Source organism: Camelus bactrianus, chromosome 10 (assembly GCF_048773025.1).
Source record: "Camelus bactrianus isolate YW-2024 breed Bactrian camel chromosome 10, ASM4877302v1, whole genome shotgun sequence".
In the NCBI taxonomy this organism is placed as follows: Eukaryota; Metazoa; Chordata; class Mammalia; order Artiodactyla; family Camelidae; genus Camelus; species Camelus bactrianus.
In genome coordinates this window covers 8,967,919-8,995,120 of record NC_133548.1, presented here as the reverse complement: position 1 = coordinate 8,995,120, position 27,202 = coordinate 8,967,919, and the positions used below count along the sequence as shown (strand labels likewise).

At 54.7% G+C, this 27,202-nt stretch overlaps 1 protein-coding gene across 2 annotated transcripts; it reads left to right on the top strand.

Moving 5' to 3' along the window:
- Positions 1-26,917, top strand: INCENP (inner centromere protein). 2 transcript variants are annotated; one of them, XM_074371894.1, is made up of 19 exons: positions 1-587; positions 1,018-1,210; positions 3,320-3,470; positions 3,834-3,947; positions 4,827-5,623; positions 10,717-10,768; positions 11,615-11,672; positions 11,755-11,872; positions 12,904-12,955; positions 13,403-13,520; positions 13,593-13,727; positions 19,782-19,891; positions 19,964-20,084; positions 20,389-20,511; positions 21,416-21,633; positions 23,194-23,272; positions 23,441-23,548; positions 24,976-25,126; positions 26,387-26,917. In XM_074371894.1, the coding sequence occupies exons 3-19, from the start codon at positions 3,331-3,333 to the stop codon at positions 26,599-26,601; spliced, it is 2,709 nt and encodes a 902-aa protein (XP_074227995.1). In that variant the 5' UTR covers positions 1-587; positions 1,018-1,210; positions 3,320-3,330; the 3' UTR covers positions 26,602-26,917. The 2 variants fall into 2 exon arrangements, with proteins under 2 accessions (XP_074227995.1, XP_074227994.1); XM_074371893.1 differs by lacking the exon at positions 1,018-1,210 and having other exon boundaries at positions 264-587.
- The last annotated feature ends 285 nt before the right edge of the window (positions 26,918-27,202 follow it).

Sequence of the window (27,202 nt, the reverse complement as noted above, 5' to 3'; positions counted from 1 at the left end):
AGTGGCAGAAGTCGTAAGGATGTCATTCCGTACTGACGACAAAGTTGGACGAAGAAATGGCAAAGCGGAAGACCCCTTCCCCGACAGGTCGAGCATAGACTTCCAGGTCCAGGACTAAAGGCCGCACGCACACCCCACGTTCCGTGGGACACTCGCAGTGCGCTCTGGGACTTGTAGTCCCGGCGTGCCAGGCCCTGCGCGCGCATCCCCGACCGCGGGCGACTTCCTCTCTAGGTCGCGCGCGGCCGCTCCCGGAAGCTCTACGGGTTAAAGTTTCAACGCTTCCTTTCCCCTCCTCTTAGTCCCGCAGACTGCCAATCCACGTAGCCAATAGGTGGCCAGACTGGTGCTTCCTTTTACTTGATTGGCTTAGGTTTTTGCAGCCCCGCAGACAAACTTGCCGGGGATTGGTGGAGCCTTCAGTTTTGAAAATCGTAGGTCTGGCCCGCGCTGCACCGCCCCGTTGCTTCCCTGCTGCAGTGAGCCTTGGAGTCTCCCAGCCGTGGGACTTGGGCGGGCTGGGATTTGTGCTGGGAAGGCCGCCGGACGTGGATCGGAGCAGCACTTAGGAGACACGGTGCAGTCGAGTGAGTGCGCGCGGGCGGCTGGCGGGGGTGGGGAATAGTTAGCGATTAGTTACCCCTCCGGCCAACCCCGGACCGGGGGCGTGACCCCCCCATCCGCCGTTGCGGCCTGGGGATGGACGGACCACCTCTTACAAGTGACGAGAGGTGACCTGCCTTGGTCCTGGGGCCTGAGATGACCCCCCACCCTCCATCCGAGAGAAAAACCCCTTCCCTCCCCCTCCCGATACCTACTACCTTCTTTTGTGCCTGGGAGGCGTTTTGTTGACCTGGACGCGCAGGAAGCCGCATCGACCAGGTTGTGTGACGAGATTATGCCAGATGGCATTTTTGTACAGTGAGCCCGCGCTCAACGTCTCCCTATCAGCTGAGAAACGTTTTAAACTAACCATTTCCTGAGGCCACTGCTGTCTCCGATCTTGTCACTCCCCAGGCACGTTCGCTGTCAGCCACTATGGGGAGCCCAGAGCCAGACCTTGGCGCCTGCCTTTACGAGGCTGAAATGGAGTAGGCGGCAAAGAGCGCAGTTTAAATCCAGGCCCCGCCCCTGACTTGCAGAGTGACTTTGGCTTAACTTCTCTTTACCTCAATTTCCTCATCTGCACAAAGGACTTCATGAGGTTGTGGTGAGAATTAAACGAGATGGTGCTCCTCCCGAGCGTGGAGTAGGACTCGTTAAAGAAAGCAGCTTTTAGGACCTTCTTTCATTGAGGAGTGGCAGAGGGTTAGGTGCCCCACTTCCTGCACCCTCAAAGGAACAGATATTGCGAAGGAGGGCGGTGGGGCATCTAGTCTGGTGTATTATGTGAAAGAAGTTCTGGGAGAGGAAGATGAGCCCCATTTGCCCTTGGTGGGATACAGAGTGCTCTAGGTTTGTACACCAGGTCTTTCATGGGCTGAAGAGATTTTTGCTGCTCTTCCCAGGACCCTCATTCTTACACTGATCCCTTCTTTCTCAGGGTCACCTCTGATCGAATGACAGTGACCCTTTTGAAATACCCAAGCTGAGGCTGCTGAAACCAAACTTCCTCACGGAAAAAACCCAAACACCATCCTGCACTTTGTGAAAGAAGCTCTCACCCACTTTGCCATTTTGAACAAATACTTAAAAAAAAAAGCCTCCTTAAACAATTTTCTCTTTCCTGGCCTCCTGCACTTCGCCAGGGCTGAGATCTGGGACAGAGGACCTGAGGGGAGCCAGAGGGATGGCAGCGGAGAGGCTGTGCCTGCACTGCAGAGCTGTCTCCGTCCAAAGCCTCTGTGATCCTGCCTAATTGGCCCTGCCCTGATTAGTGCTGCCCTTGGCATCTCGAAGTAGGGTTTTCGATGAGTATGGCTGCCCTAACCTGTGTAGAATGAGCTCATTTGGTGTCCAGTGGGGGTGGAGTGTGGGGGGGTGTTGTACCTGTAGGATGTTTCTAGGTGTAGAGTTGCTAGATGGACTGACTCATTTAACAGGTATTCCTTTCATGCCAGGCACTGTTTGGGATGCTGGGCTTTCAGCTCCGAGCAAGACAGACAAGGGCTTGCCTTCAGGGAACAAGTGTTTAGTGGACAGAGACAGGCAGTAAGCAAACAGATACACAGTTACCCACGTGCCACCTGGAGAACTGAAATTGATGGATAGGATCGTGGCTGGTGGCCAGGTCCTCCCTGAGTTGCTGAGATCCGAGTGATGAGGAACGAACTGTACAAGATAGGAGACAGAAGGTTCCAGATAGAGGGCAGAGCTTGCTCGAGGAACAAAGGCTCATGTGCCCTGGAAATCGGCCCCAGGCAGTCCTATGAGGCTGCAACGGAACCTGGTATTAAGCTCTATAAGGGGTCAGTGACTTAGCCCCTCCTTCTGGGAGCTTTCCTCTTAGGTGTGAGGCTGAGCTGTGCATGGTTCTTGGTTTTGAAGGTGTAGATCCAGGTGATGGGTCACTGCCAAGGCCTGAGACATGCAGTTTGTTATTATGGCTTACGACCGTCACCCATTCATTTATTCTTTCATTCATTCCCCCAGTCGGGATATTTATTGAGCCCCTGCTATGACGGTAATAGAACACTTCTTCCTTGCCTGGGGCTTTGGCGATGATTTTATAACTGAGACTTCAGGAGGATACCGTAGCTTTTTAAGAAGTTAAGAGAAAACCGATTTTGTATTTTCCCCTGCCTGATCTGTCTAAACAAGTTTTCTTAAAAACAAGACATTGCTTATCTGCTTACCTCATGCTCCCTCATCAGTTTTCGGGGGCATTTCAGCTCAAGGGAGAGGGTTGTGGGGGCCGCTTAGAGAAGAGCCTGTCTCTGGACCCCACTTCCTTTCCCACTCCTTTGGAACATGGAACTGCTTCCATTCACTGGCCTCTTGAAGAGGCAGTTGGATTTAGTGTTCTTTGGCCTGACGCCTGGGGTCAGGTCACGTGTAACTTGGGGTGACTGTGTATTTGCCCCTCACTCACCTGTAGGTAGTAAGAGGAGAGCCCAGTAGGAGGGTAAGAGCTGGCCTGTGGTTGGGCAGGTAGAGGGGTCCTGTGGCGGCCACAGTTTCTCCTGATCCAGGAAGGAAGTGCCCTGTCATTTTAAGCTCCAAAGAAGGCCATTTGTAAGGAGGGCCATTGATCACAGAATAGTCTGGGCAGTGTGAAATTACGGGGACAGCATGCTGTGAGTGGGGAGGCATTTGAGAACTGTGAAGATTCTAGCCCCCAGCCCCCAGCCCCCATTCCTCTTGTCTCCGCTTTCTCCAGGCACAGCCACTATGGGGACGACAGCCCCAGGGCCCATTCACCTGCTGGAGCTATGTGACCAGAAGCTCATGGAGTTTGTCTGCAACGTGGACAATAAGGACTTGGTGTGGCTGGGGGAGATAGAGGAGGAGGCTGAGCGCATGTTCACTAGGTACGGGCGTGGGCCGCCTGGCTGCTGCGGCCTTGGGGATAAGCAAGACAAACAGGCTGCCAGGGGTTCCTCTTGTGGGCCCGTCTGCTGGAGGCTGGGTGATGGGAAGAGGAAGGAGAGGTGTTGGGCTGTGCCTTGGAGGATGGGGATGCCTGGCAACCTTGCACCCCTGCTGTGTCTCCGGGAGGGAGTCCCGAGTGCCTGGCAGTGACTCGCACGTGGCCTTGGAGAGCTCACTTGGTGCTGGTCACCCCAGCTTGACCTGTCACTGCCAGGAAAGATGAGGGGGCCAGGCTGGGTGGGGGGTTTAGGGGGTGGGCAGTGGTTTCCAGGCAGCCTTGAACATCACTCTCTTTGTATCAGAGAATTCAGCAAAGAGCCCGAGCTGATGCCCAAAACGCCTTCTCAGAAGAACCGTCGGAAGAAGAGACGGATTTCTCATGTTCAGGATGAAAACAGAGACCCCATCCGGAAAAGGTAGCAGGGGCCAGAGGCTATCACCAGCCAGGGGAGTGTCAGCTGGGCAGGTGGGGTCTAGAGGCTTGGAGCCCACAGGGAGAGTTTGATTGGCAGGTGTTAGCTGGGAGCAGGAGAAGTGGGTACCATGTGCACTGGGCTGAGAGTAGATGAAGCATGACCCGAGGCGGTGGAGTCCAAAGCTTGCCTGGTGGGGATAAGGGTGGTGTTTGATCTGGGCCTTGGAGGATGGGAAGGATTTCTAGAGATGGAAGAAGAAAGAGAATCTGACATTCTGCTTGGAGGAAAGTGACCAGAGATGTAGACCGGGAGCTGTTCCCTAACCCACTGTTGCTGTGCTATTTATAATTGCCACAGTAATGACCCTAGGCTGCAGAATACCAGGGGAAGAGAGTGGGTCTTGGGGCCAGGCACTCCTGGGCACATACGCAGCTCTGCCCCTTAGCAGCCGTATGTCCTTAGGCCAGTTTTCCACCTCCCCGTCCCTCAGTTTTCACAAATCTATAGTGAAAATAATGGTTCCTGCCTCTCAGGGCTGTCCTGTGGGTTAAGTGACAAGTCTCCAGCAGGGTGCTTGGCACCGTGTGCCCTCAGTCAGTGGGAGGTTTATATGAATTTAATCTTCCTAGCAGTTCTGTGAGAACTGGTGTTATCCCAGTTTACAAGTAGGGAGACTGAGGCTCAGGGACGAGCAGCCGGGGTCTCTGGGTAGAGGTAGCAGAGCCCAGGCTAGCACCCCTGGCTTTGACCTCCAAGCCCTCCACTTCAGGTTCCACTTGAGCTGGCAGCTTCTAGGGAGGCTAGTGGTTCCAGCTGGAATTTTGGTGTACTCCCTGCCCTACTGTGTTGTCTCAGCTTCTGCTCTGCCTCCTCCGGCAGGTTGTCCCGCAGAAGGACTCGGAGCAGCCAGCTGAGCTCCCGGCACCTCCGTAGCAAGGACAAGGTGGAGAAGCTGGCCACAGTGGTGGGGGAGAACGGTTCTGTCCTGAGGCGGGTGACCCGTGCTGCGGCTGCAGCCGCGGCGGCCTCTGCGGCATTGACCGCTCCTTCGCCTATCCCTGAGTCCCCCACAGTGCTGACCAAGAAGCCTGAGAATAGCCTGGCTCAGAGCCAGCTGGTGCCCCTGGTGGAGATTGGTGTCAGCGAGCGCCAGAGTGCCGAGCAGCACCTTGGCCAGCTCCAGTCTGCCCAGGGTCCGGGCCCAACCCCGCCTCCGGACACCGCTCCCGCCTCCCAGATCACCTTGACCTCAGATAAGGACTCAACACCTAAGAAGACAGAGGCTGAGAGACTGGAGTCTGTCACCGTGAGCTCCCTGATGACCACACCCCAGGACTCCAAGGGCCGAGGGTTCGGAGCAGGGCGGTCCGCCTCCAAGCTCAGGATTGCAGCGGCCTCCCCAGGCCCACAGGACTTGCCTAGCTCTCCAGCCTCCCCGTGGCGGGAGCGCGTGCTGGCTCCCATCCTGCCGGATAACTTCTCCACACCCACGGGCTCCCGGGGGGACCGGCGGTCAGTGCGGCGCAGCTTGATTGCCCCGTCCTCCCCGGGCCCTCAGCTCTCACTGGCCCAGAAATACTCCATGATGGCCAAAGAGGAGAGCACCGTCCAAAGATCAAGCAGAAGGATCGCCAAGAAGGCCACCAAAGAGCCGGCCGCCTCCGGCCGCATCATCTGTGAGTCTGGGGTTCAGTAGTGTGCAAGGGTGTGGGGGGTGATCCTTCATGCCTGCTCAGTTGGAGGAGCTCTGGGGAACCGCCTGGCAAGGAGCTGTCCACACAACTTCCTGGGATGATGTGAATGTTCCAGATCTGTGCCGTCCTATACGGTAGCCACTAGTTAGCCACATGTGATGGTTGTGCCCTTAAAATGTGGCCAGTTTGACTGAGAAACTGAATTTTTAGTATTATTACATCTTACTTAGTTCAGGTTTAAATTGCCACCTGTAGCCAGTGGCTACCATGCTGGACAGTGCAGATCTAGGCTAACGTTCTTGCTTTACAAATGTGGACTCTGAGGTCCAGGGCCATCGGGGACATTGTGCCTGTGGTTTATACCGTGCTGAGCTCAAACATGGGCCTTTTCCCCAGGGCTGGCGTGTTCCCCTTCCCTCTTGCAGAGGCTCACTTAGATTCCCCACATTGTGGGCCTGTTAGCATAATGGTTTGGTCTGGAGAGACTGAGGCAAAGAGATGTGAGTTTCCAGCACAGCAGCATGTTCTGGGAGGGACAGATAGCTGGGTCTGAGTGCCAGCTCGGCCCTTCCCCTGCCCTGTGACGGGGCAGGTTCCAGGAGTTCCTTCATGGGCTTTGGCTCCTCACCTGTCAGCTGGGTAATAACAGTATCACCTCCGAGGGTCGCTGTGCCGTTTTCTTTGTTAACCCCCGTAGGTGATTAGAACACTGCCTGCCACAGGGCTCTGTAACGTTAGCTGTTTTTATCATCATCTGATCCCAGCTCCAGGGATCATTGTCCCAGTGGGAGCAGGTGTCATGAGCCACAGAGGAGTCAGGGCTGTCGCATGGAGGAGGAAGGGTCTGAGCTGGGAGGGCTTCGAGGGCTGTCTGGGCTATTGCCAGGTGGGAAAAAACATAAGGAAAGGTATCCTGGCAGAAGGAACAGCTTGTATGGAGTCCCTGAGGCCTGAGACGGCAAGTGATGGGGTATCTGGGGCTTATGAGCCACACAAGGGGCTTGGGCTTGACCCCACTGACGTGGGGGCTGTGGCCCCTTGATGGTTGTTGGAAGGTTCCAGCACTGTGTGAAAAACGGCCCCACAGAAGAGGGGAGGGAACAAGGCAGGGAAACCAGGAAAGAGTCTGTAAGGGTCCAGCCAGAGGACGCTGAGCAGTGGGATTGGTGGAGAGGCCAGGCCAGGTTTTACGTTAATGAAACTGAAGCTTAAGGAGGTCTGGACCTTGGGAAGCTGGGATTTGAGCCCCACATGTTTCCTGCTTTCTGGGACAGGATGGCAGGCGTTTGCTGAGGAGGCATGGTGGTAGAAAGCCACAGGGCAGGGCCTGCCCACCGGGCAGGTGAGGGCACCTCCCCTGGCTGGGTTTCTTTCCCGCCTGGGGAGGGGCTTGCTCCGGGACACGGGGCTCAGGGGCACCCAATCTGGGATCCATGCAGACGTGCGGTCGGGCACACTGTCCATTTTTGGATTCCCAGAAGGGCCACGGTGGTTCTGACCTGCCTTGGAGATCTCCTCTGTCCTGAGTCTGATCCTGGGCAGGGGTCCGAGGAGGCAGGCAAGCCTGGAACTCTAGAGGGAGGGTGGGGGAGAGGCTCTCGAGACCCTTTCGTGCTTCTGGATCAGACATCTGGGTTCGTAGCTCTTAAGCCATTCCGTTTTCTCCTGCCCCTGCCTCCTGTACTTGGTGCGCTTCTGATTTGATTTGTATTTGACCCAAGCCTGTGGAAAGAAGACAGTAAAACACAGTGGTTAAGCCCTGGAGTCACACAGCCTGGGTGACCTGGGGCACACCCTTCTCCGAACCTCAGTTTCCCCAACTGTTAAATGGTAATAACACCTGCCTTGAATGTGGGTAGAGGAGCCAGCCTAGTGCTTGGATGTGGTACAGCTCAGTCAGTCTAAAAACAAAACAAAACAGGACTGCCAGTATCCCTGAAGCTCAGAGGAGTTGTGGCCCAGATGGCCCTACAGGGGGCGCTGCAAGGGTGTGGAGCAGCGAGGGGAGACAGGGCTTCCTGGAGGCCTTCCTGACGCCCTGGTTAGGGCAACTCAGAGGCGGAGTCTTAGTTTGGGTTCCCCCAGAAGTAGCCCTTGATGTAAGGGTTTGAGGGTAACTTGATACTACTGGGGGGGGGGGAATTACCTGCAGCAGGGGAAGCAGGGAAGTGAGACGGGGTGAGGGGGTGCGGAGGAGCTAGTAACGGGCCTGGGGTCTCCAGGAAGCCTCTGGAGCCAGTGGGAGGCACTGGGGCGAGGGGCTGCTGGGTGGAGGCATTAATCCTCCACACTCCCGGCAGGGTACACAGTTGGCCAGCCAGCCATTGGGCCAAGAAGTGTGGCTGCAGCCGTTGATGGACAGATGGGCTCTGAAGTGGGGAGGCGGGGGCCGGGGCCGCTCTTCAGGGTTCTCAGAGGGCCCTGCTGGACAGGCCAGGCTCCTCCTGGGTGCCCAGGCCACGTCTGCACTGGGGAGCAGCCCCCGGTCCCTCTCTAGGCCCTCTCCCTGCCACCAGAGCCTTTCTGAGGCCTGAATGGCATGCAGATGGCACTTAACATTCCAGAGAAGTCTTTGTGCTGGTGGAATAGTTGTGCTGTCACGGGGGCGTCTTCACTCTCTGCCTCATCAGTGAGCACTGGGCTGGGCTGGGAGGCAGGGGAGGCGAGGGGGTCTCCTGGCTACAGACCCCTCAGGTGAGAGCACCTGGCCCTGTATTGGTCCCTCCCAATCCCCTAAGCCTGCCTCAGCCCAGGAAGGTCCTGGCTTCCCGCCTCGGTCTGCTGCCTGCCTCCCCTCTTTCCTTTAGACTCTGGGTGCCTCTCAGTCTTACCTCTGGCCATGCTCCCGGGGCTGGAGGGGGCTCAGATGGCTGGAGCCAGCCTCCTTCTGTGCCCTGCTAAGCCTCTTCCTTCCTGCCCCATGGCCTTTGCAGATGCTGTTCTGCCTAGACCAGCACCTCTCAACTTTTGGCCTCAGCCCCTGCTTCCAGACTTCAAAATGATCAAGGACCCCCAAAGAGCTTTTGGTTATGAGCATCCTATCTATTGATAGTTACTGTATTAGAAAATGAAGAATCAAAAAATTCTTAATATTATTAAAATTTTTAAATAGTAATATTGCTGTTTTAGTATTTAAAATATTATTTAATACTTCAAGTCTATTATCTCTTAAGGTCAGGCTTTTTTTTTTTTTTTTTTTTTTTTAAGAAAAAACTTTTTCTGAACAAAAATGCAGTGAGGAGACTGGCATTCTACATTTTGCAGATCCCATTCGTGTGTGGCTTCAAGGAAGACAGCTGGGTTCTGCATTCAATCTGCTGCATTGTGTTCTTTGGGTTAAAGGCTGTGAGGAAAATCTGGCCTCACACAGAAATGTAGTGGGGAAAGGGAAGAGCACTTTAAAAGCTTTTCTAGATAATTGTGCATATTCTTTCTTTTTCATGTAACTTGTGCGTTCTCACAGATACAGAGTCACGCACATCTTCCAGATGCTGACATGCTTCATTATACATATATTTTTTAAAGGAGCACGTTTGTTTTCTGATCTCATCAGAAACGTCTAGGTATCAGGAAGCTGTGAAGTTCATGGTGGTGGATACACATTTTCCAAATTTCTATTTTTGGCTTTTCTTTGGGCTCAATTTCTTATTCTTGGCAACAAACATTGTTTGGTGTTTTGTTTTGTGACAGAGTCACTTTGTTCATTTTTAAGAAAATGTCTGCCAGATGCCCAAGCTTGGTTAGCCAGTTTGTCCGTTGTTCTTTGACTTAAAAACAGCCTTCCGTGAAAAAAAGGGGCCAGTTCAGCTGAGTCCTCAGACCCCTGTGCTTTTCAGAGACTTGGTTATGCAACCCATGGACATTTTGCACACTTCCTGTGTTATCACGCAGAATGGCAGAGAGGCACGCACTAGAGTTTAGATTGAATAAAATGAATAGTGTTCAGTCCCTCACCAAGGACATTCTTAAGTGAAACTGGACAGTTCCGTCCCGAGTGTGGGGTGCACTTTGGTTCCACGCCTTGTTTGGCGCTCCGGCTTTACAGTTCACCTCCCATTGCTTTCGTGCCATCTGGGCAAATCTCAGCACCGTGAAAAGGGAGAATAGCATTTGGGTGTTAACGGTGAAAAGCGTGAGGACCTTGTGGGTCCCCCGCCAGGGTCTTGGGTACTTGACTTCCAGGAGCCTGAGAGTACACTTTGAGAACCACCAGCCTGGACATTCTCCCTCCTCCTCCCCCTTGGCAACTTTCTCATCCTCCACTGCCCAGCCTCCAGACCAGCTTGGCTCCCCATCAGAGGCTTTTCAAATCCTCTGCTTTTTCTGCCATGGCACATGTCACATGTCGGTTATAGGGTTATCTGATGATTATCCAGACCGAATTGCTCTCCATGGATCCCCAGGGCCTGGTACACTGTAGGCCCTTGACATATATATGCTAAATGAATAAGGTGCTTTGTGTCTACTTGTGCTGGGAGTTGGAGGCCCAGAGCTGGACATTGTCCCTCTTCCCTAGATACTCCCAGCCCAGTGAAGGAGCCAAGATGTGTTCTCAGATGGGCCTGTAACTAGGGAGCTAGGGAGTAGCGGGAGACGTCAAGCCAACAGCTCCACTGAGGGCGCTAGGAGTTGAGGGAGTGCCGGGGGCAGATGCTCAGGGCACCATAGGGCATGGCACCCAGAGAAGGTAGGAGTCTGCAGGTGGAGAGGGTCTGTGTCTAGTGAAGGGAGGGAGGGGCCTACAGGTAGGGGGAGGGGTCCGTCTGGTGAAGGGAGGGGCCTGTAAGTGGAGAGGGGGTTCTGTGTCTAGTGAAGAGAGGTCTGCGGTGGGGGTGTCTGTGTCTAGTGAAGGGAGGGGCCTGCAGGTGTGTGTGGCGAGTCTGTATCTAGTGAGGGGGGGGCCTGTACGTTGGAGGAATCTGTGTCTAGTGCAGGGAGGGGTCTGTGGGTGGAAAGTCTGGCTTCAGTGAGTAGTGGCCATGGCCCCACCCGAGCCTGATTCCCTGATTCCCTGGACCTCCTGGAGAAGCACCTGGCTGATTCTGAGGACATCTTTTCCTTTGTTTTCCCATCAGGCCACAGTTACCTGGAGAGGCTCCTGAATGTTGAGGTGCCCCAGAAAGTCAGGTGAGTTCAGTTCTGGGACACTGAGGGCCCTTTCCGGGTAAGTCCCACTGGTGGTGGCATTTCCTGTGCCTGGGCTTTGCCTCTCTGTGGGGACTGCCCCTGAGCTGCCCACTGCAGCTGCCCTGCCCGCTGCCCCTGCCCCAGTCTTTCCGGGCAGCCAGTGACATGGGTGTCAGGTCTTCTACATTGCTTGTCAACATCGTTTGTCAGCCCTGGCCTGGCCTTGACCCCTCCGAGCCTTACCCTGGGGCCTGGGCTCCGTAGGTCGTCAAATCCAAAGGCCTGTGGATGAGCCAGTGCAGCCATGAGGTCCAGTTCAAATTAAGGGTGGTGTGGCATGGGTGTTGGATGTGCTTCCACTACAGGACTGTACCCCTGCACTACTTTGGGCCAGAACTCCTCTTCCTGGAGGCCACCTCCTGCCATCACTACAGCTATTCCACACTACCCCCCGCCCCCTTCTTTGGAACAGATGGTCCTGCTTGGGATGAGGGACAGGGTGACTGGGCAGACCTGCTGGCTTTGCTGGCCCCACAGTGCATAGAAAACAGCCCTCAAAAGAGACCTGGCTCACCCAGGCCCAAGGGGTTGTGGCGGAGCTGGGAAAAGTCTGATGTCTCGAAATCAAGGCCCTGATGGGATATAAGTGAAGACAAATTCAGAAGCAGACGCCCCTCTTCTGCCCAGGCAGCAGACGCACCACGGAGCCACTGGCTCTGGCTGCCTGTCCTCTCCTCCTGCCAGACGTTGTGGGTTTGTGGCCCGGGCCCAGGCATCTGACATATGGCTCTTGGGGGGGGGCCCGGGCTGGGCGGATCCCACAGTGCCCCCCTGCTCCCCTTGCAGCCCCAAGGCCGAGGAGCCCAGGGAGGAGGCTGAGACTGAGGCAGCGGCTGAGCCGGAGGTAAGGCGGGCAGGCCAGGGAGGGGCGGGCTCGAGGCCTGTGAGTCCCGGGTGCAGACCCCAAGCCTTGGTTCTTCCCTTAGGTCCCCCAGAACGACGGCAGTACCTTGCAGCTCCGCAGTGCCACCAAGATCACCATCTGCACGCCGGGCCCGCAGCTGGCAGCTGGTGGCCCGGGAACGCCATCTGAAGGGCAGCAGGGTGAGTCTCTGACCTGCTGGTGCACACACCTGGGGCCCTGCGGGCCTTGGCGGCCACAGCCTGACTTTCTCTCGGGGAAGAGGGAAGCCCGACTCTGGGATAGGCCGAAGGTAAATGAGACCCAGTGTGCACAAATCTTCTTTGAGCCTGCAGGTTTCATGTCCTTCCTTTTGGCTGGAGCTGCTGCTGAGGGTCACATGAGTGGCTGTGGCTGGCTGGTCAGTGCAGGAAACTGGGGGAGGCCCCTGAATTGGGGCATTCACCGTGAACGTGCCAGGGCGAGGCCTTGAGCCTCACTCCAGCCGGGAGCAGGTGTGAACCTGGCCTCTTGTTTTACCTCTGCGGCTGGCTCATTTCTCGCCTTTGTGGGTCTCCTGTCTGAAGCAGGCGGGAGAACTGTGGGGTCTGGGGCCTGGCCCGCATATCCCTGGTGGGAAGAGCACTGTTGCTATGAGATCTTGAACACAGCTCCTCCAGCCTCCTGGTGAGGCTGGGGACAATGGCCGAGCCAGCCCCAGAGCTCCCAGAGGGGCTGCCGGGACCCTCTGGAGTAAGAGCAGCAGGGCCAGGGGAGAGACCGCGCTTTCTCCCAGCAGTGGAACAAAACGTCCTGGGCCGCACCCTACATGCTGACCCTGTCAGGAGCCGCCCGCTCCTCACCTCCCACCACCCTGTGCCAGCCCCAGCTGAAAGGGCCGGGAGGAGAGGGATTTTGAAACCATTCAAGGGGTCTGCTAGAACTTGCGGCTTCCTTCCTGAAAGGCACCCCCGGCTCTCAGTGTGAGAGGTGGGTGGGACGTGGTAGGACTGCTTCGACGAGACTGCCCTGCTGTTCTCCCCCCAGAGGCCAGGCTTGGGGGTGAGGGGGCTGGGGGCTGGGGACCTGGCTCCGCACATCCACGGATTTGTCAGGGCCAGTTGTCACTAAGCTGCTGCTTCTGCTCCTGGCCACCCTGGGGTCTGCCAGGGAGAGTCCTGCCCTGCCCACTCCGTGCCCCACTGCCGCCTCACTGAAACTGCTCTCTCCACAGAGGCCAGGACTGACCGAGCAGATGGCCCCAAGGAGCCACCCCAGAGTGTCAGGTTTGCATCTGGGGAGGGGCGTGTAGGTGACTTATTTTGAGGGGCCCAGAGGGACATAAACCTGAGTCCTTGCTCAGGGAGGGTGGGCATGTGGTCAGGGGCCTGCATTGCCTTTTGGCTGAGGTGGGGCCTGGTGTTCTGACTTAATGAAGGAGGCAGCTTGATGCTGTGGGACGAGCCTGCCCTGAGAGTAGGCGACCAGATCCCAGGCCCCATCCTTCTGTGTCATCCTGGCCATGTGACCTTGGATTGGTCCCTTCCCTTCCTCTGATTGAGCAGCAGAGGATCGGTCAGGGAGACCCCACCTCTGCAGTGTCTTCCAGTCTGGAGTCCTGAGGGCTGGGCCTGGTTCTGTTTACAGGGGGTAACCTCTTATGGGGTGTTGCCGGGGTGTGGGGAGGATACCAAGGCCGGCCCCGTGACACCGCTGTGGCTGTGCCTCGGCAGGAGGAAGCGCAGCTACAAGCAGGCGGTGAGTGAGCTGGACGAGGAGCAGCAGCTGGAGGATGAGGAGCTGCAGCCCCCCAGGAGCAAGACCCCTTCCCCACCCTGTCCCTCCAGCAAGGTGAGTGGGCACCTGCCCTCCCTCGGTGCCCTGGCCTCGCCCACACGTCTTGACCTGGGTCCTCGTCTGCAGGTGGTGCGGCCCCTCCGGACCTTCCTGCACACGGTGCAGAGGAACCAAATGCTCATGACCCCAACCTCGACCCCCCACAGCAGCATCATGAAATCCTTCATTAAGCGCAACACTCCCCTGCGCATGGACCCCAAGGTGAGGGAGCCGTGCCTGGGCTTTGTTAGAACGGGGGTGGTGTGGCTGAAGGCTCCAGTCTGTCCCTAGGCTGCTGGGAGCAGTGTGGGTCTGGGCCAAGGCAGGTGTGACCTGCCCGTGCTCAAGGACCAGCTCAAGCCTCTGTGGCCATGGGCTGCCTTGACGTTTAGGGACTGTCCTCACTTCTTGGGCTCTGCACTGAGCCCAGAGGCTCTGGCGGCTCAGAGTGACCTGGCGGCCCTGGGCTGGGAAGTTGCAGGACTGGCCTGGTTGGCCACCGCGTGGCCATCCATCCCCACACACCACCCCTATTCCCTCCCAGCAGCCTGAGTAGTTAAGGTGAGCAGACACTGACTTGGTGGGGAGGGCTGGGTGAGATAACGGGGGGTGGTGCCACTGGTGAGAGGGTGCAGACCCCAAGCAGACTCACTGGCGTAACCAGGAGGGTGACCTGCTTTCCAGGATGCCCCCTACGTGGCATTAACTCTCGCCTTTTCCTTGTTTCCTCCCCTCCACAGTGCAGCTTTGTTGTAAGTAAAGCCTTTTCCTGTCCTTGTAACCTAGCTCTACCTCGCACTTACCCACTGTAGCCCTGTCCTTGCAAAACTCCAGCAGCTGTAGAAGCACTAACGTTTCATAAGCAGGAGTGGTAAGGGGGGTGGGAGGTGGGGGGTGAACCAGAGGTGCTGGCTGGCTGGCCCTCCAGAGCTGGCGTCCTTCCTCCACAGAGCCTGCCCTCGACTCTGCTCCTGGGAAGATGAGTCTTGGAGCCTCCCCGAGGCAGGAGGAAGTAGAGTGGGTGTGAGCTGCTGCGGTTCACCAGGACCACATCTCACACTGTTGCCCACAGCCACCTCCCACCCTCCTCCCCAGCACCGGGCTCCCCTCAGGGTCTGGGACTGTGAAGAGAACAGACAAGGCATCTCTGATCCTGAGCCACTGAGATGTACTGGGTCACAGACCTGGGCTATTGCCTTGAGGGACAGGGCAGTAGGGGAAAAAGGGGGGTTTGGTCAGCTGGGTGACACTGGAACCATCAGCAGCATCCTCTGGAAAGGAGGCCATGGAAGCTGTTCTCTTCTCAGATACCTTAGAGCTGAGCTAGACCACTGGCCATGCATAGGGAGCCACGGGGAGCTGGGGCCTGCTTGGTCCACGGTCCTGGCTCCCGAGGTCTCCTGAGGAGCTACAAGGCTGCAGCCCCCTCAGTCCTTTAGTTCCCACTGGTGCTTTGAAGGGCCTCCTATTGCAAGGGCTTCTGCCTCTAGCTGAGGGCCTCAGGGCCTCAGCAGCACTGTGTGGGCTTGGCAGGTCAAGGGACTTCCCAGCAGCTGACAGGCAGGTGGGGCCTGAACTTGCCTCTCCTGCGAGGAAGCTGGTCCCCTTTGGGTGGACAGGGTGATGGTGTGCTGTCCAGTATGCCAGCAAGCAGGCCATGTGGTCCTTATGCACCTATTTTGGTGCGAGGGCCCCGCGAAGCCCCTGTGCCCACAGCAGTGAACCAGACTTGGACTTGGTTCCTCCCACGAAGAACCACCTGTGCCCCTCCCAGACTGATTGGAGCCTCGCGGGGCTCATGGGGATGATGGAGAAGTCTAGGAAGCTGCCCTTTCCTGCTTTGGGGGGCCCAGGTCCCTGCCCAGGGCATCTGGTGGGTGGGACAGTCCTTAGGAGACCAGCGCTCCCAGGCAGGTCGCTGGAGCCTTGGACTGATTTCCTAACTTTTGAGCCTAAGTTTCCTTGGGTACAAGATGTGGAGACAGGTCCATTCAGGGAGATTGGATGAACCAGAGAGTCATGTGGATCAAGCACCCAGCATGGGGCTTGGCATAAAGTGGTTGTTGGGTAAATGGCAGGGAGACTGCTCAGCTGAGGCCCCTGGAGGCAGAAGGGGCTGTACAAGCTTTTGGTTTCCTCCCACCCTCTGTTCTAGGGAGCAGCCCACCCAGGGTCGGGGCAGAGAGGAAGCACGGGTTCTATGATAGGAGTGACTCTTGTTTCCTTCTGTAAAATCCACAGTGCAACAGAGTACATTTCCTGACCTGGGCTGGGAGATTCTAGCACTTAAGCTTTATAACAGAAACCTGTTTTGCTGAGCCCCGCTGAAAGCAGGAATCTGGCCGGCTCTGGGTGGGGAAGGGAGGGTGGTGAGCTCTCTGGGTGCCATGTGGCCTTGGTTTCCGAGGTGCATTCCTCCCAGGCCAGTGGACGGTGCAGCCTCTTGCTGGGTTTCCCTGGGCCTGGTGGTTGGAGAGAGAAGGGCCTGCCAAAGGCCACCTGCCCCCCAAAGGCCAGTGTCCTCCTCCAGACCCTTCCCGCACCCAGCTTGGTTTCTATGACTCATGGTCATCTCTCTTTGCTTCCACCTTTCTTTGCATCTTTGAAAAAACTTTTATATTAAAAAATTATACAGTAAAATTTATGTTAAAAATTACCATATAGTAGTGAAATCTACACCTTGTGAAAGTGTACGTTTATGTAACCACTACCACAGTTGGGGTGCGGAGCAGCCCCATCACCCCAGCCCCTGTTATCCACAACCGTAGTTTTTTCTTTCTGAGAATGTCATGTGAATGGAATCATAGCATACAACAGGTGACCTCCTGAGATCAGCTCCCCTCACTCAGCATAATGCTTTTGAACTCACCTAAATCATTGCCCTTGGAGTGAGTTTCTTGTAGACTGCCTATAGTTGAGTCAGGGTGGGTTTTTTTTTTCTCTCTTTTAAAAATCTATTCTAACAGTCTTTTATTTGATCTGTTTAGTGGTATGTTTGAATTTAAGTCCGCTGTTTTATTATGGTTGGCTGTTCCCTTTAGTTTTTTTCTTCTGTTTCCCCTTTCTTGCCCTTTTTTGAGGGTCAACTTGATTATCTTTCAGTATTCCATTTTAACTTGTCTCTTGTGACTTGGGCTGTATCATTTTGAGGGCTTTTTTAGTGGTTATTCTGAGGCATTACATGCTTAACTCTCACAACCACTTTAGAATCGATAAATTATCAGTTCAGTTGGCGTATAGAAACTTGACTACCTATAGGCACCTTGACTCCCCACTGTATGTTATCCTTGTCTCACATGTTGCATCTCTGTACATCCATGACCCCATCAGAATAATTTTTGCTTTCAACTGTCAAACAGAAGAACTCAAGAGGAAAAGAAGTCTGTTGATATTTCCCCAGAACATTGTCGTTTCTGTTGCTCTTCATTCCTGATGTCTGTGTTTACTTCCGGTATCACTTCTCTTCTGCCTGAAGAACTTCCTTTAGCAATTCTTTGAGGACAAGTTTGCTGGCAACAGATTCTCTAGTTTTCCTTTATTCAAGAAAGTTTATTTTACTTCATTTCTGGAGGATTTTCCCACTGAATGTAGGTCGAGTTCTGAATTAACAATTCTTTCCTTTATCAGTTTTAAAACGTGCCACTTCCGTCTGGCCTTTGTACTTTCTGATGAGAAATCTCCAGTTATTCAAATCATTGCTCCCCAGTAGATAATGTGACCTTTTTTTGATGGCTGCTTTTGAGATTTTTTTTTTCCCTTTGTATTACTTTTTTAGCAGTTTGATTCTTTTTTGGCTGGACATGGGTTTTTTGGGGTTTATCCTGTTTGGGTTTTGATGACCTTCTTGATTCTGTAGATTTATGTCTTTCAGCAAATTAGGGGTATTTTCAGCCATTATTTCTTCAGTCCCCTCCCCTCAGCATTTCATGGACCTTTTGTTGTCATCTCATAGTTCCCTCAGGCTCTGTTAGTGTTTCATTAATATCTTTTCACTCTGTTTAGATTGGATACATTTTATTGATTTATTTATCTTTAAGTTTTCTCCATTCTGCTATTAGCCCCATCCACTGAATTTCTTATTTCAGTTATTGTATTTTTAGTTCTAAAATTTCCATTTGGTTCTTTAGATCTTCTACTTGCTGAGACTTCATTTTTTCATTTGTCTTAAGAATGCTTGTGATTACTTGTTGAAGCATTTTTGTCATAACTACTGTAAGGTCTTTGTCTATAATTCCAACATCCATCATCTTGGCATTGGTGCCTGTTGATTGTTTTTTCCCATAAGAGTTGAGATTTCCCTGGTTCTTTGTATGCTGAGTAATTTTGGATTGTAAACAGGACATTTGGAATATGATGTTAGGAGACTTTGGGTCTTGTTTAAACCTAATGGAGAATGTTGATGGTTTGCTTCAGCAGCAACCCACTGGTTCCAGCTGTGGTTCCAACCTGCTTTCTGTGGCCTGTGGTTCCAATGTTGGTTCAGATTTCAAAGCCTTTGCAGTGCAATTTGGATCTATCCTGAGTGTGCCAGTCAGCAGTCAATCTGGGATCTGGCGGGTAGCCTGTGGGTTTAGTTCTCAAAGTTTTAGGTATGATAGTTTGGGTCAGATCCAAGCATCTGCAGTTTGGAGCTGCTCCCGGGAGTTCATAAAAGCCTTTTGGTATCATTTTCTCAATCTATCCAGTCCTTTCTGCTTCTCTGGGGCTCCCCCTTTCTGTCCTCCAGCCAGGAAGCTGAGGGCTTAGTTACTCTGCTCTGCTGTGTGCTTCCCTGACCATGTCCAGGGCCCCCTGGCTGGGAGACAGGAAGAAAAGCAGCAGTGTTTCCCAGCCTTTGGGGGTCACAGCTCCATTATGTGGTGTGGAAGGTTCTCCTCCCCGAGTTTTGACTCTGCAGTTTCCAGGAACTGCTGTCCCCATTGCCCCAGGATTGTTTGTGGACAGGGACATGAGAAGGGAGAAAGAGGGCGGGAAGACGGGTTTGAGTCAGAACTAGAGTTTTTCCTGGAATTCTTTCTGTCTGCGCCCCAGTGATCTCTTTGGGGTTTCAGGACTCATTGAGTTTGGGCTGGAGGTTTGAGGAAAAAAAAAAAAGGTGGTCATCTCATTGCTGGTTCAGTGATGCTTCAGAGTTTGGTCTCCTTCCCCAGTCTGCCTGCTGCTGTTTACTTGTTAGAGACCTCAAATAGCTGCTCCATGTATTCTGTTAGGTTTTATAGCCACATCTAGTGAGAGACAGGGGAGTGTCTACTCCATTTTACCTATAACTGGACCACTTCTCTCCATCTTTAGGATGGTTTTACCTTCTAGGTGGGAAATCTGCAGTCAAGGTCAGCGGCCAAGGAGGAATGGACAGTAATTAGTGCAGGGAGAGGTAGGGGCCGTGCGTGGCTGAGCCAGAGGTGGGAGTCTGATGGGAGCCAGGTTGAGGGGAGGGGACCCCAGTCTCCACCTTCATCCCCTGACCATTAGGAGTAAAGCACCAGTCTTGTGCTTGGCCAGGGAGTGCATGGAGCACCACCAACCCATATCCCACTGGTTGCCCACAGCTATGATTGTGCCCCTAGGGCTTTCTGGGCCTGCGGAGGAGGGAGGTCCCAGCATCGATCTGCTGAACCAACTAGTTACTTTTAAAAAGTTGTTTCTGAAATTATTATTTAGCCGTATCACAGGACGTTTGGAAAATAAAGGAAAAAATACCATCTCTAATCTACCTCAGCAGCCTATATAGTAACCTGTTAGCATTTGGCAATATTTTCTTTCATTTCTTCAACTATTAGGAAATAGTTGATAAACACCACAAAAGAGTACCTGTGTGTGTGTGTACACTCATAGTATAAAAGTTATACAGCATAATAATAACAAACTAACATGTGTACCCACCACCCCCTTAATAAAACATTAACCATAACTTTCAGAGCTGCTTTTCTGTCCTTTCCCAATCTCATACTTTTTTCAACCACGCATTTTACATAGTTAGAGCATACATCAAGTTTTGAAGCTGATTTTTATGCTGCCCATGACTTGGCAGGGCTCAGTTGAGGGCACTCATGACTTGGGCCCTGGGGAGGCCTTTGCCCACCTACCCCCCACCCCCCACCCCAGAGGAGAGATTGAAGCCCCAGGCCTCCATCCTGGTGGGAATGGAAGCCTGTTGGGGGCGACTCTGCTGGTCAGACGCAGTCTGATGCTGCTGCCTATGGGCGGGGTCCGTGGGGGCCGCTGGGCAGCCTTTGGGGGCCGTCCTGGCTCACACCCCCTCCCGCCCACCCCCAGGAGAAGGAGCGGCAGCGCCTAGAGAACCTGCGGCGGAAGGAAGAGGCCGAGCAGCTCCGCAGGCAGAAGGTGGAGGAGGACAAGCGGCGGCGGCTGGAGGAGGTGAAGCTGTAAGTGCCCGGCCCTTCGCGCACCCGCCTGCCCCGCCACGGCGGACCCCCGTGACCGCCCTGTGCCCGCAGGAAGCGTGAGGAGCGCCTGCGAAAGGTGCTGCAGGCCCGGGAGCGCGTGGAGCAGATGAAGGAGGAGAAGAAGAAGCAGATCGAGCAGAAGTTCGCTCAGATCGACGAGAAGACGGAGAAGGTGCGGGCCGCCGGCTGCGGGCGCGGCCTGAGTGGGCAGACCTGATATTCCGAGGGTTAGGAGGGGACCCGTCAGGATGTTACGGGTTTGATGCCCTGTACCCTCCTCCTACCCATCCATGGGCCCTGGAGTCTAGCCTGAGCACAGCCCTGCGCTCCCGGGTGGTCAGGCTCCCAGGTGCCCCCTCCCCTGGGCTCTGGAGGACCAGCCAGGTCCGCAGGGGTGGGGAGCGTCTGTCACCCAGAGGCCTGGAGGCTGAGTGAGGAGAGCTGCTCCAGTGGGCATCTGTGGGTGGGCTCCGCAGGCCAAGGAGGAGCGGCTGGCTGAGGAGAAGGCCAAGAAAAAGGCAGCGGCCAAGAAGATGGAGGAGGTGGAGGCGCGCAGGAAGCAGGAGGAGGAGGCGCGGAGGCTCAGGTGGCTGCAACAGGTGCGAATGCTCGGCTCCGGCGTCAGGGAAGAGCCGGGAAGGGCGGCAGTGCCTCAGTGCCCAGAGGACTGCTGGGCACACCCACCCTGTTGGGTTGATCCTGGTGGATCCCGTTGCTTCCTGCTCGGAAGAAGGTTCAACAAAGTCTGTGGAGGTGGGGATGGTGACAGTAACCTGCCTCGTGTTTTCTTTGGAAGCAGCAGTTTGAGGGTTAAGTGCATGGACTCTGAAGCCAGACTTCCAATCTCAGTTCTGCCGTTTATTAGCTGTGTGACCCTGGGTGGGCTCCTTGACCTCTCTGTTCCCTTGGTTCTTCAAGTAGTAGTGGTATCTACTTGATAAAGTTGTGAGGATTAAATGTTTTGCTGGTAAGATTATGGGCCTAACTCTGCCTGGGAACTGTCAGTCTGATGACTCTAGGGAGCACAAATCTGTCATTAGGGAATTGAAATACTAATGATTAAAAGTTACTGAGTGTTTACTACATGCTAGGCGCTGTTCTGATGTGCTATGTGTATAAACTCAGCAGCCTCAGAGGTTGTGGGTGTTACTGTTGTTCACATTTTATTAAAGAGGATAAAACCTAGATCAGAGGGCTTCTGTGACGTGCCCATTGTCACCCAGCTCCCGAGTCTGGCTCTAGTCTGTACCCTTAACTACTAAGTCTGCTGCTGCAGCAGTTGTCACAAGATGCCATTCAGGCCGGTCTCGGTGATCCTCTGGGATGCAGCCTCATGTGGGGTGTCCGCGGGGTCAGCCCCTGCCATTCTCAGTGCGAGAGGAGCCTGGCTGCTGGGAGGGAGTGGGCCCTCTGGCCAGCTGCTCCTCCCTCCCTCCCAGACCCTCTCTTGCCTCTCCAGCCCAGGCCTGGCCTGCAGGCCCTGACCCTGCTCTCCATTCACAGGAGGAGGAGGAGCGGCGACACCAGGAGCTGGTGCAGAAGAGGAAGGAGGAGGAGCAGGAGAGGCTGCGGAAGGCAGCCGAGGCCAAGAGGCTGGCGGAGCAGCGCGAGCAGGAGAGGCAGCTGGCGGAGCAGCGCGAGCAGGAGCGGAGAAGGGAGCAGGAGCGGCAGCTGGCAGAGCAGGAGCGGAGGAGGGAGCAGGAGCGGCTCCAGGCCGAGAGGTGAGGGAGTCCCGCAGGCCAGGCTGGTGGGCCCGCCCCCAGGGTTGTCATACGGATGCCGTCTCATCAGCTGTCCTGTGTGTGTGTGGAAGAGAGACTGATGTAGCCGTCGCCTCGATGCAGCGCCCACCTTCATTTGGGGATTTGGAATAGAAGGACAGACTTTTTTTCTCCTGGCTGCAAACCAGGCAGACCACCTGAAGATGGTGTGTGGGCTATTGGAGATTCATTCAAGGAGTAATGGGCAGGGTCATTTGGGATTTTGTCTTGGTTCTGCCTCCAACTGGCTGAGCCGACCCTGCGGGTTCATTTTTTCTCAACTGACATAAAAGAGGTTGGAGGACGAGCCAGCTTTTCTCAGCAGCCACCGTGGGCATTTGAGTGGGAGAGTCCACTACATGCGGTGGTTCGTTGCAGGGAACTGCCCCCCGTTGGGAACTGTGGCACATGAACCCCCTCAGAGGCAATGGTCTCTGCAGTAGGCAAGAATTCCACATTTAGTTCTACAAGCGTTTATCCAGGACTGACCCTGTGCCATTTTGTGCTGGGTCTTGGGGATGCCGGGAAGGATAAGCCACGGTCACCACTGGCCAGGAGGTACGTGGGATCTTGCACCTGTGTGTAGATGTAGAGAACTCTGCCCACATGTAGATACGCAGGCGGACCTGGGCCCAAGCCCAGCAGCTGCCTCCCTCCGGCCTCCACCTCCTGGGAAACACCAGGCAGCACTTTTTGCCATGTCCATCTTTGTGGGTGGTGGCCAGCCCACTGGAGAAGTTGCAGGGGTGGGTCGCAGCCAGAGGGCTGACCACGTCAAGGACATCTCCTGGTGCTTGTTGACTGGCACAAAGGGGGTCCCTGGTCCTGTGGGCAGAGTCAGAGATAGGAGTCTGGGAGGGGGACAGAGGGTGGCAGCTGATGTGGTTTTAGAAGTAGATGTGCATTGGGCAGCACAAGGGACTTCGAGGGGCAATGGTGTGATGGTCATAATGGTTGGCAGCTTTAGCAGATACCGAGCTACATGCTTTCCACACGTTTCCTTGTCTAATCCTACAAGAAGGCACCTGTGGTGTGGGCACTAGCAGCACCACCTCCCAGCCCGGGAAACAGGTTCAGAGAGGCTCCGTGACTTGCTCAGGGTCAGGAGCTAGTAAGTGGAGGTGGTTGTTCAGTCAGCCCCTCCCTGCGTCTTGTCAGGCTTGGCGCTGGGTGCTGTCCTGCAGGTCATGCCAATGGTGAGGACGACCTCATTTCATTCTCATGGCAACTCTGGACGAAAGATGTCATGATCCCCACTGTGCAGCAGACAAGACTGAGTCTTGGAGACCTAAGTTGTGTGGATGAATGGGGGCCAGGTTTAGCTCCTCAAAGCTGAGCACTCCCCACACCCTTGAGTGTGCACCCCTTGGGCATAAGCACAGCTGTGGGCTCTTAGCTGGCATGCCCTTCCTGCCATTCCATCTCCCCCCGTGTGTGCACCACGCCTGGCTTCCCAGGCAGGGATGGGAATGGGGCCAGGGCTTGGCTCCCCACCCTGACAGGCTCTTGCTCGGTCCTCAGGGAACTGCAGGAGAGGGAGAAGGCCCTGCGGCTGCAGAAGGAGCGGCTGCAGAGGGAACTGGAGGAGAAGAAGAAAAAGGTAAAGCGGGCCCGGGCACGTGGCTCCCCCGGGGTCTGCTGAGCTCTGGGCCGGGGAGGGCTGGCCCGGTGGCTCTGGGGCAGGAGCTGCCTTGCTGCATGGGGTTGGTGTCCAGGGAAGGGAGAGCACCCACACTGCCTCTAACACCCGCGGGCTGCTGGATCCCAGGAGGAGCAGCAGCGCCTGGCCGAGCAGCGGCTGCAGGAGGAGCAGGAGAAGAAAGCCAAGGAGGCCGCGGCGGCCAGCAAGAGCCTGAACGTGACCGTGGACGTGCAGGTGAAGCCTGGGCACCAGGGTAGAAAGGGGCCCCCGGCCCTGATTATTCTTGTCCCTGTAGCTGGAGGCACAGGCTGTATATATTAGGATCCTAAGAAAGAGAAAGGACATAGTCGGCCCAATTGTTTTACTATTTTTTTTTTAATTGAAGTACAGTCAGTTACAGTGTGTCCATTTCTGGTGCACAGCGTAATGTCCCAGTCATGTATGTACATACATATATTCATTTTCATATTCTTTTTCATTAAAGGTTATTACAAGGTATTGAATTTATTTCCCTGCACTATACAGAATGTTTTTACTATTTTTGATACGTATTTTCTTTATTCAAAAGTAGAATTTGTTGTTTAAAAAAAAAAAGAAACTATACTTTATAAAAGAGCAAAAAGTAAAAGAAAGTTACCTTCAAAGGAAAACTAAGTATGGTGCTTATTTTCCTGTATTTTTACACATATGAACGTTTTATATACACACGTACTCTCTCTCGCACACACATACACATAGTTTTAAATGGGTACAAGCTATAACTGTCTTAGTCAGTTTGTGCCGCCACAGACGGGGTGGTTTAAATGATAGACATCTATTTCTTCCCAGTTCTGGAGGCTGGGAAGTCCAGAGTCAGGGTGCTGGTAGATTCAGTGTCTGGTGGGGGCCCTCCTCCTGGTCCGTAGACTGCCGTGTTCTTGCTGTGTCCTCACATGGCCGAAGGGGAGAGGATGCTCTCTGGGGGCTCTTCCCTAAGGGCACTAGTCCCGTGAGCATAGATCCCTCATGACCTAAGTACCTCCCAAAGGCCCCGCTTCCAAATATCATCACATTAGGGGTTAGGATTTAACATAGGAATTTGCGGGGAATACATTTAGTCCATAGCACAGACCATTTGGCACCTCGATTATTTTTTCTCCCTTGTTTTCCCTTTCATTTAGTGTGTTGTGGACATCTGCCTATTTCACCACTTGTAAATCTCTTTTGATGACTGTGTTCCAGTTAGCTGTACCAGAATTTCTTCAACCAGCCCCTATTGATGAGCATTTAGGCTATTTCCAGTTTAGTGCCATTACAAACAAGATGTGTGTGAGGAAGGGTTTTCATCGCAGCATAGTTAAAGATGTTGAAAACTTGGAAATTAGCTGAACCAGATGGTTCACTTACAAATTGTGGTGTTCCCAGTGGAGCGCCCAGCAGCCGTTCAGAGGACGCACATTGACACACCAAGCTGAAAGAATGTTCACAACATACGTTCACGTGAAAAAGGAAGACACAGAGTCGTATATGTGATGTGGTTTTTTTACGTTAGAGAGCAACCCTTGAACCTTTTCATTTTTCCTGGGAAATGAGGGGAGGCGGCCAGAGCCCCCGTACACCCCAGTGCCAGGAGACGCAGGCATGTGGGGCAGGCAGCTGACAACTGTGTTCATCTTTTCCAGTCTCCAGCTTGTACCTCATATCAGATGACTCCACAGGGGCACCGGGCCCCACCCAAGATCAACCCGGATAACTACGGGATGGATCTGAACAGCGATGACTCCACTGATGACGAGGCCCATCCCCGCAAGCCCATCCCCAACTGGGCCAGAGGTGAGCAGGGCCCGGAGCTCCCCAGGAGAGCCAGGTCTCCACTTATGACTCTGAGGGCCCTGGATGGGGTGGCTTGGCGGCTGCGGGTATCACAAGCCTGTTGTGCCCGTGGGCTGGCAGCTTGAGTCACTGGCTGACAAGTCTGCATCAGGCCTTGAGATGCGCCCAGGGAAGGGTAGGCACCCTGTGGCCAGTGGGCTCGTCTGAGGACCAGATCTGTGATGTTGGGCACCTTCATTCTTGACAGATGTGTTAGATCGTGGCTGGCCACGGGCCAGCACGGTGCTGGGTGTTCCGCCTTGGGCTCTGGCCGCCCCCTCAGAGTCCTGCCCAGCAGGCCAGATGGACCCAAACATGCAGTCTGGGGTGGGGAGAGAGCTAACTGATAGTGGGGTTTCGGCGACACACGAGGAGCAGGAGCCTGGGTTCCGACTAGCTGGGGGAGGATTTGGAGGTGGGAATGGGGGCTCTAGAGCAGAACTAGACCCAGAGTTTCCAGGCCGCAGCGTTTTAACAGGAGTGGGGGTAAGTGTGAAGGTGCCGTCTCAGGCCTGGGTGCAAGGTCTGCCAGGAGTGGAGTGCAGCCGGGCCTACAGTGGGTGCCTTACAAGGAGCTGAGTGAGCTGGGGTCAGGGCAGGCTGCGGTCTCCCTCCCCAGAGGAAGAGCCCAGAACCCCAGAGGGGATCAGCACTCCACAGAAGACAGATTGCTTTGTGAGTTTCACTTCATCTGAACCCTAGAGTACAGAATCTGCCTTCGTCTCCTACCTACCAAGTCCTCGCATTGGTGGCAGCAGGCAGGGGTCAGCCTGGTCAGGGAGCCAGGCTAACTGTAGTTGCCCTTCGCCATCATACTTCCTCTTTCTCGGTTTTACCGTCTGTGAAATGGGGGTTCTCAGAGCACCCAACTGAGAAGGGTGACTGAGCATACAGTGAGTCAGTGGGCGGAAGGCCTGGTGCAGGGCGAGCGCTGGACATACCCCAGGGTTCTCCTCAGCCTCGCTGGCGGGTCTCTGAACCACCCGTGGCCTCAGCCTGCACCAGGCACCGTGGGGCTGTGACGCTGATGAGATAAGTAGCCAATCAAGGACTTGAGGATGTTGTCATATGCTTAAGTTCTTTCTGGAGCTAGACTTGTCTTCAAACCCTGGCTCTGCCAGTCACTACTGTGTGCCTTTGGGCACATCTCATGGTTGTAAGATGGCACGGATAAAGGGCCTGCCTCGAGGTGGTTGACCCAGGCTTCACGTTCCCTTGCAGGCACCCAGCTCAGCCAGGCCATCATCCACCAGTACTACAACCCCCCGAACCTTCTAGAGGTCTTTGGAACCATCCTCCCACTGGACTTGGAGGACATCTTCAAGAAGAGCAAGCCCCGCTACCACAAGCGCACCAGCTCCGCCGTCTGGAACTCACCGCCCCTGCAGGGCCCCAGGGTCCCTGGCAGCCTGGCCTACAGCCTGAAGAAGCACTGAGGCAGGCCTGCGGGGCCTCTCGGCTGCCTTGGCCTTTGTCTGTGTCTGTCTGTCCGTGTCCCTGTTGGTCTGGTGGCCTCCTGCCTGGTGTTCTGTTGCGGAGGGTTTGGTCACGTGTATATAAATGTGTTGTGTGTGCTGCAGGTGGAAAGTGGCCCGGGCCCATTGGGAGGCCAAGCTTGGTGGGTGTTTGGGGAAGAACCAGGCCCAGCCCCGCCTGGTTTGCTGACAGCACTCTGTAAATAGGTTGTTATAATTCAGCTGAATTTTAGCCTCTGGTGTTTGAGAGCTAGATTAATAAAGTCTATTCCTTCAAGCATGCTGTGGGTATCGTGAAGACGGGGCTTCTCTGCAGAAGCCTGGGACCCCGGCCCTGTCTTGGGCTGCCAGATGGGCAGGAGGAATAAGAACTGTTCCCTCTCCGGGGGGTGTGTCAGGGTCACCCACGTCCCACCCACAGGGATGCTGATGGAGCGGGTGATTATGACGCCATCCTGGACAACCCTGAGAAACACTTCAGTTACTTTCGTTTTGGGGCCAGAGAAGATACTTCCTGTTTTTTGGGGGGGAGCTCCCTGTTTGTAAGGGGGAGGCTTGTTCC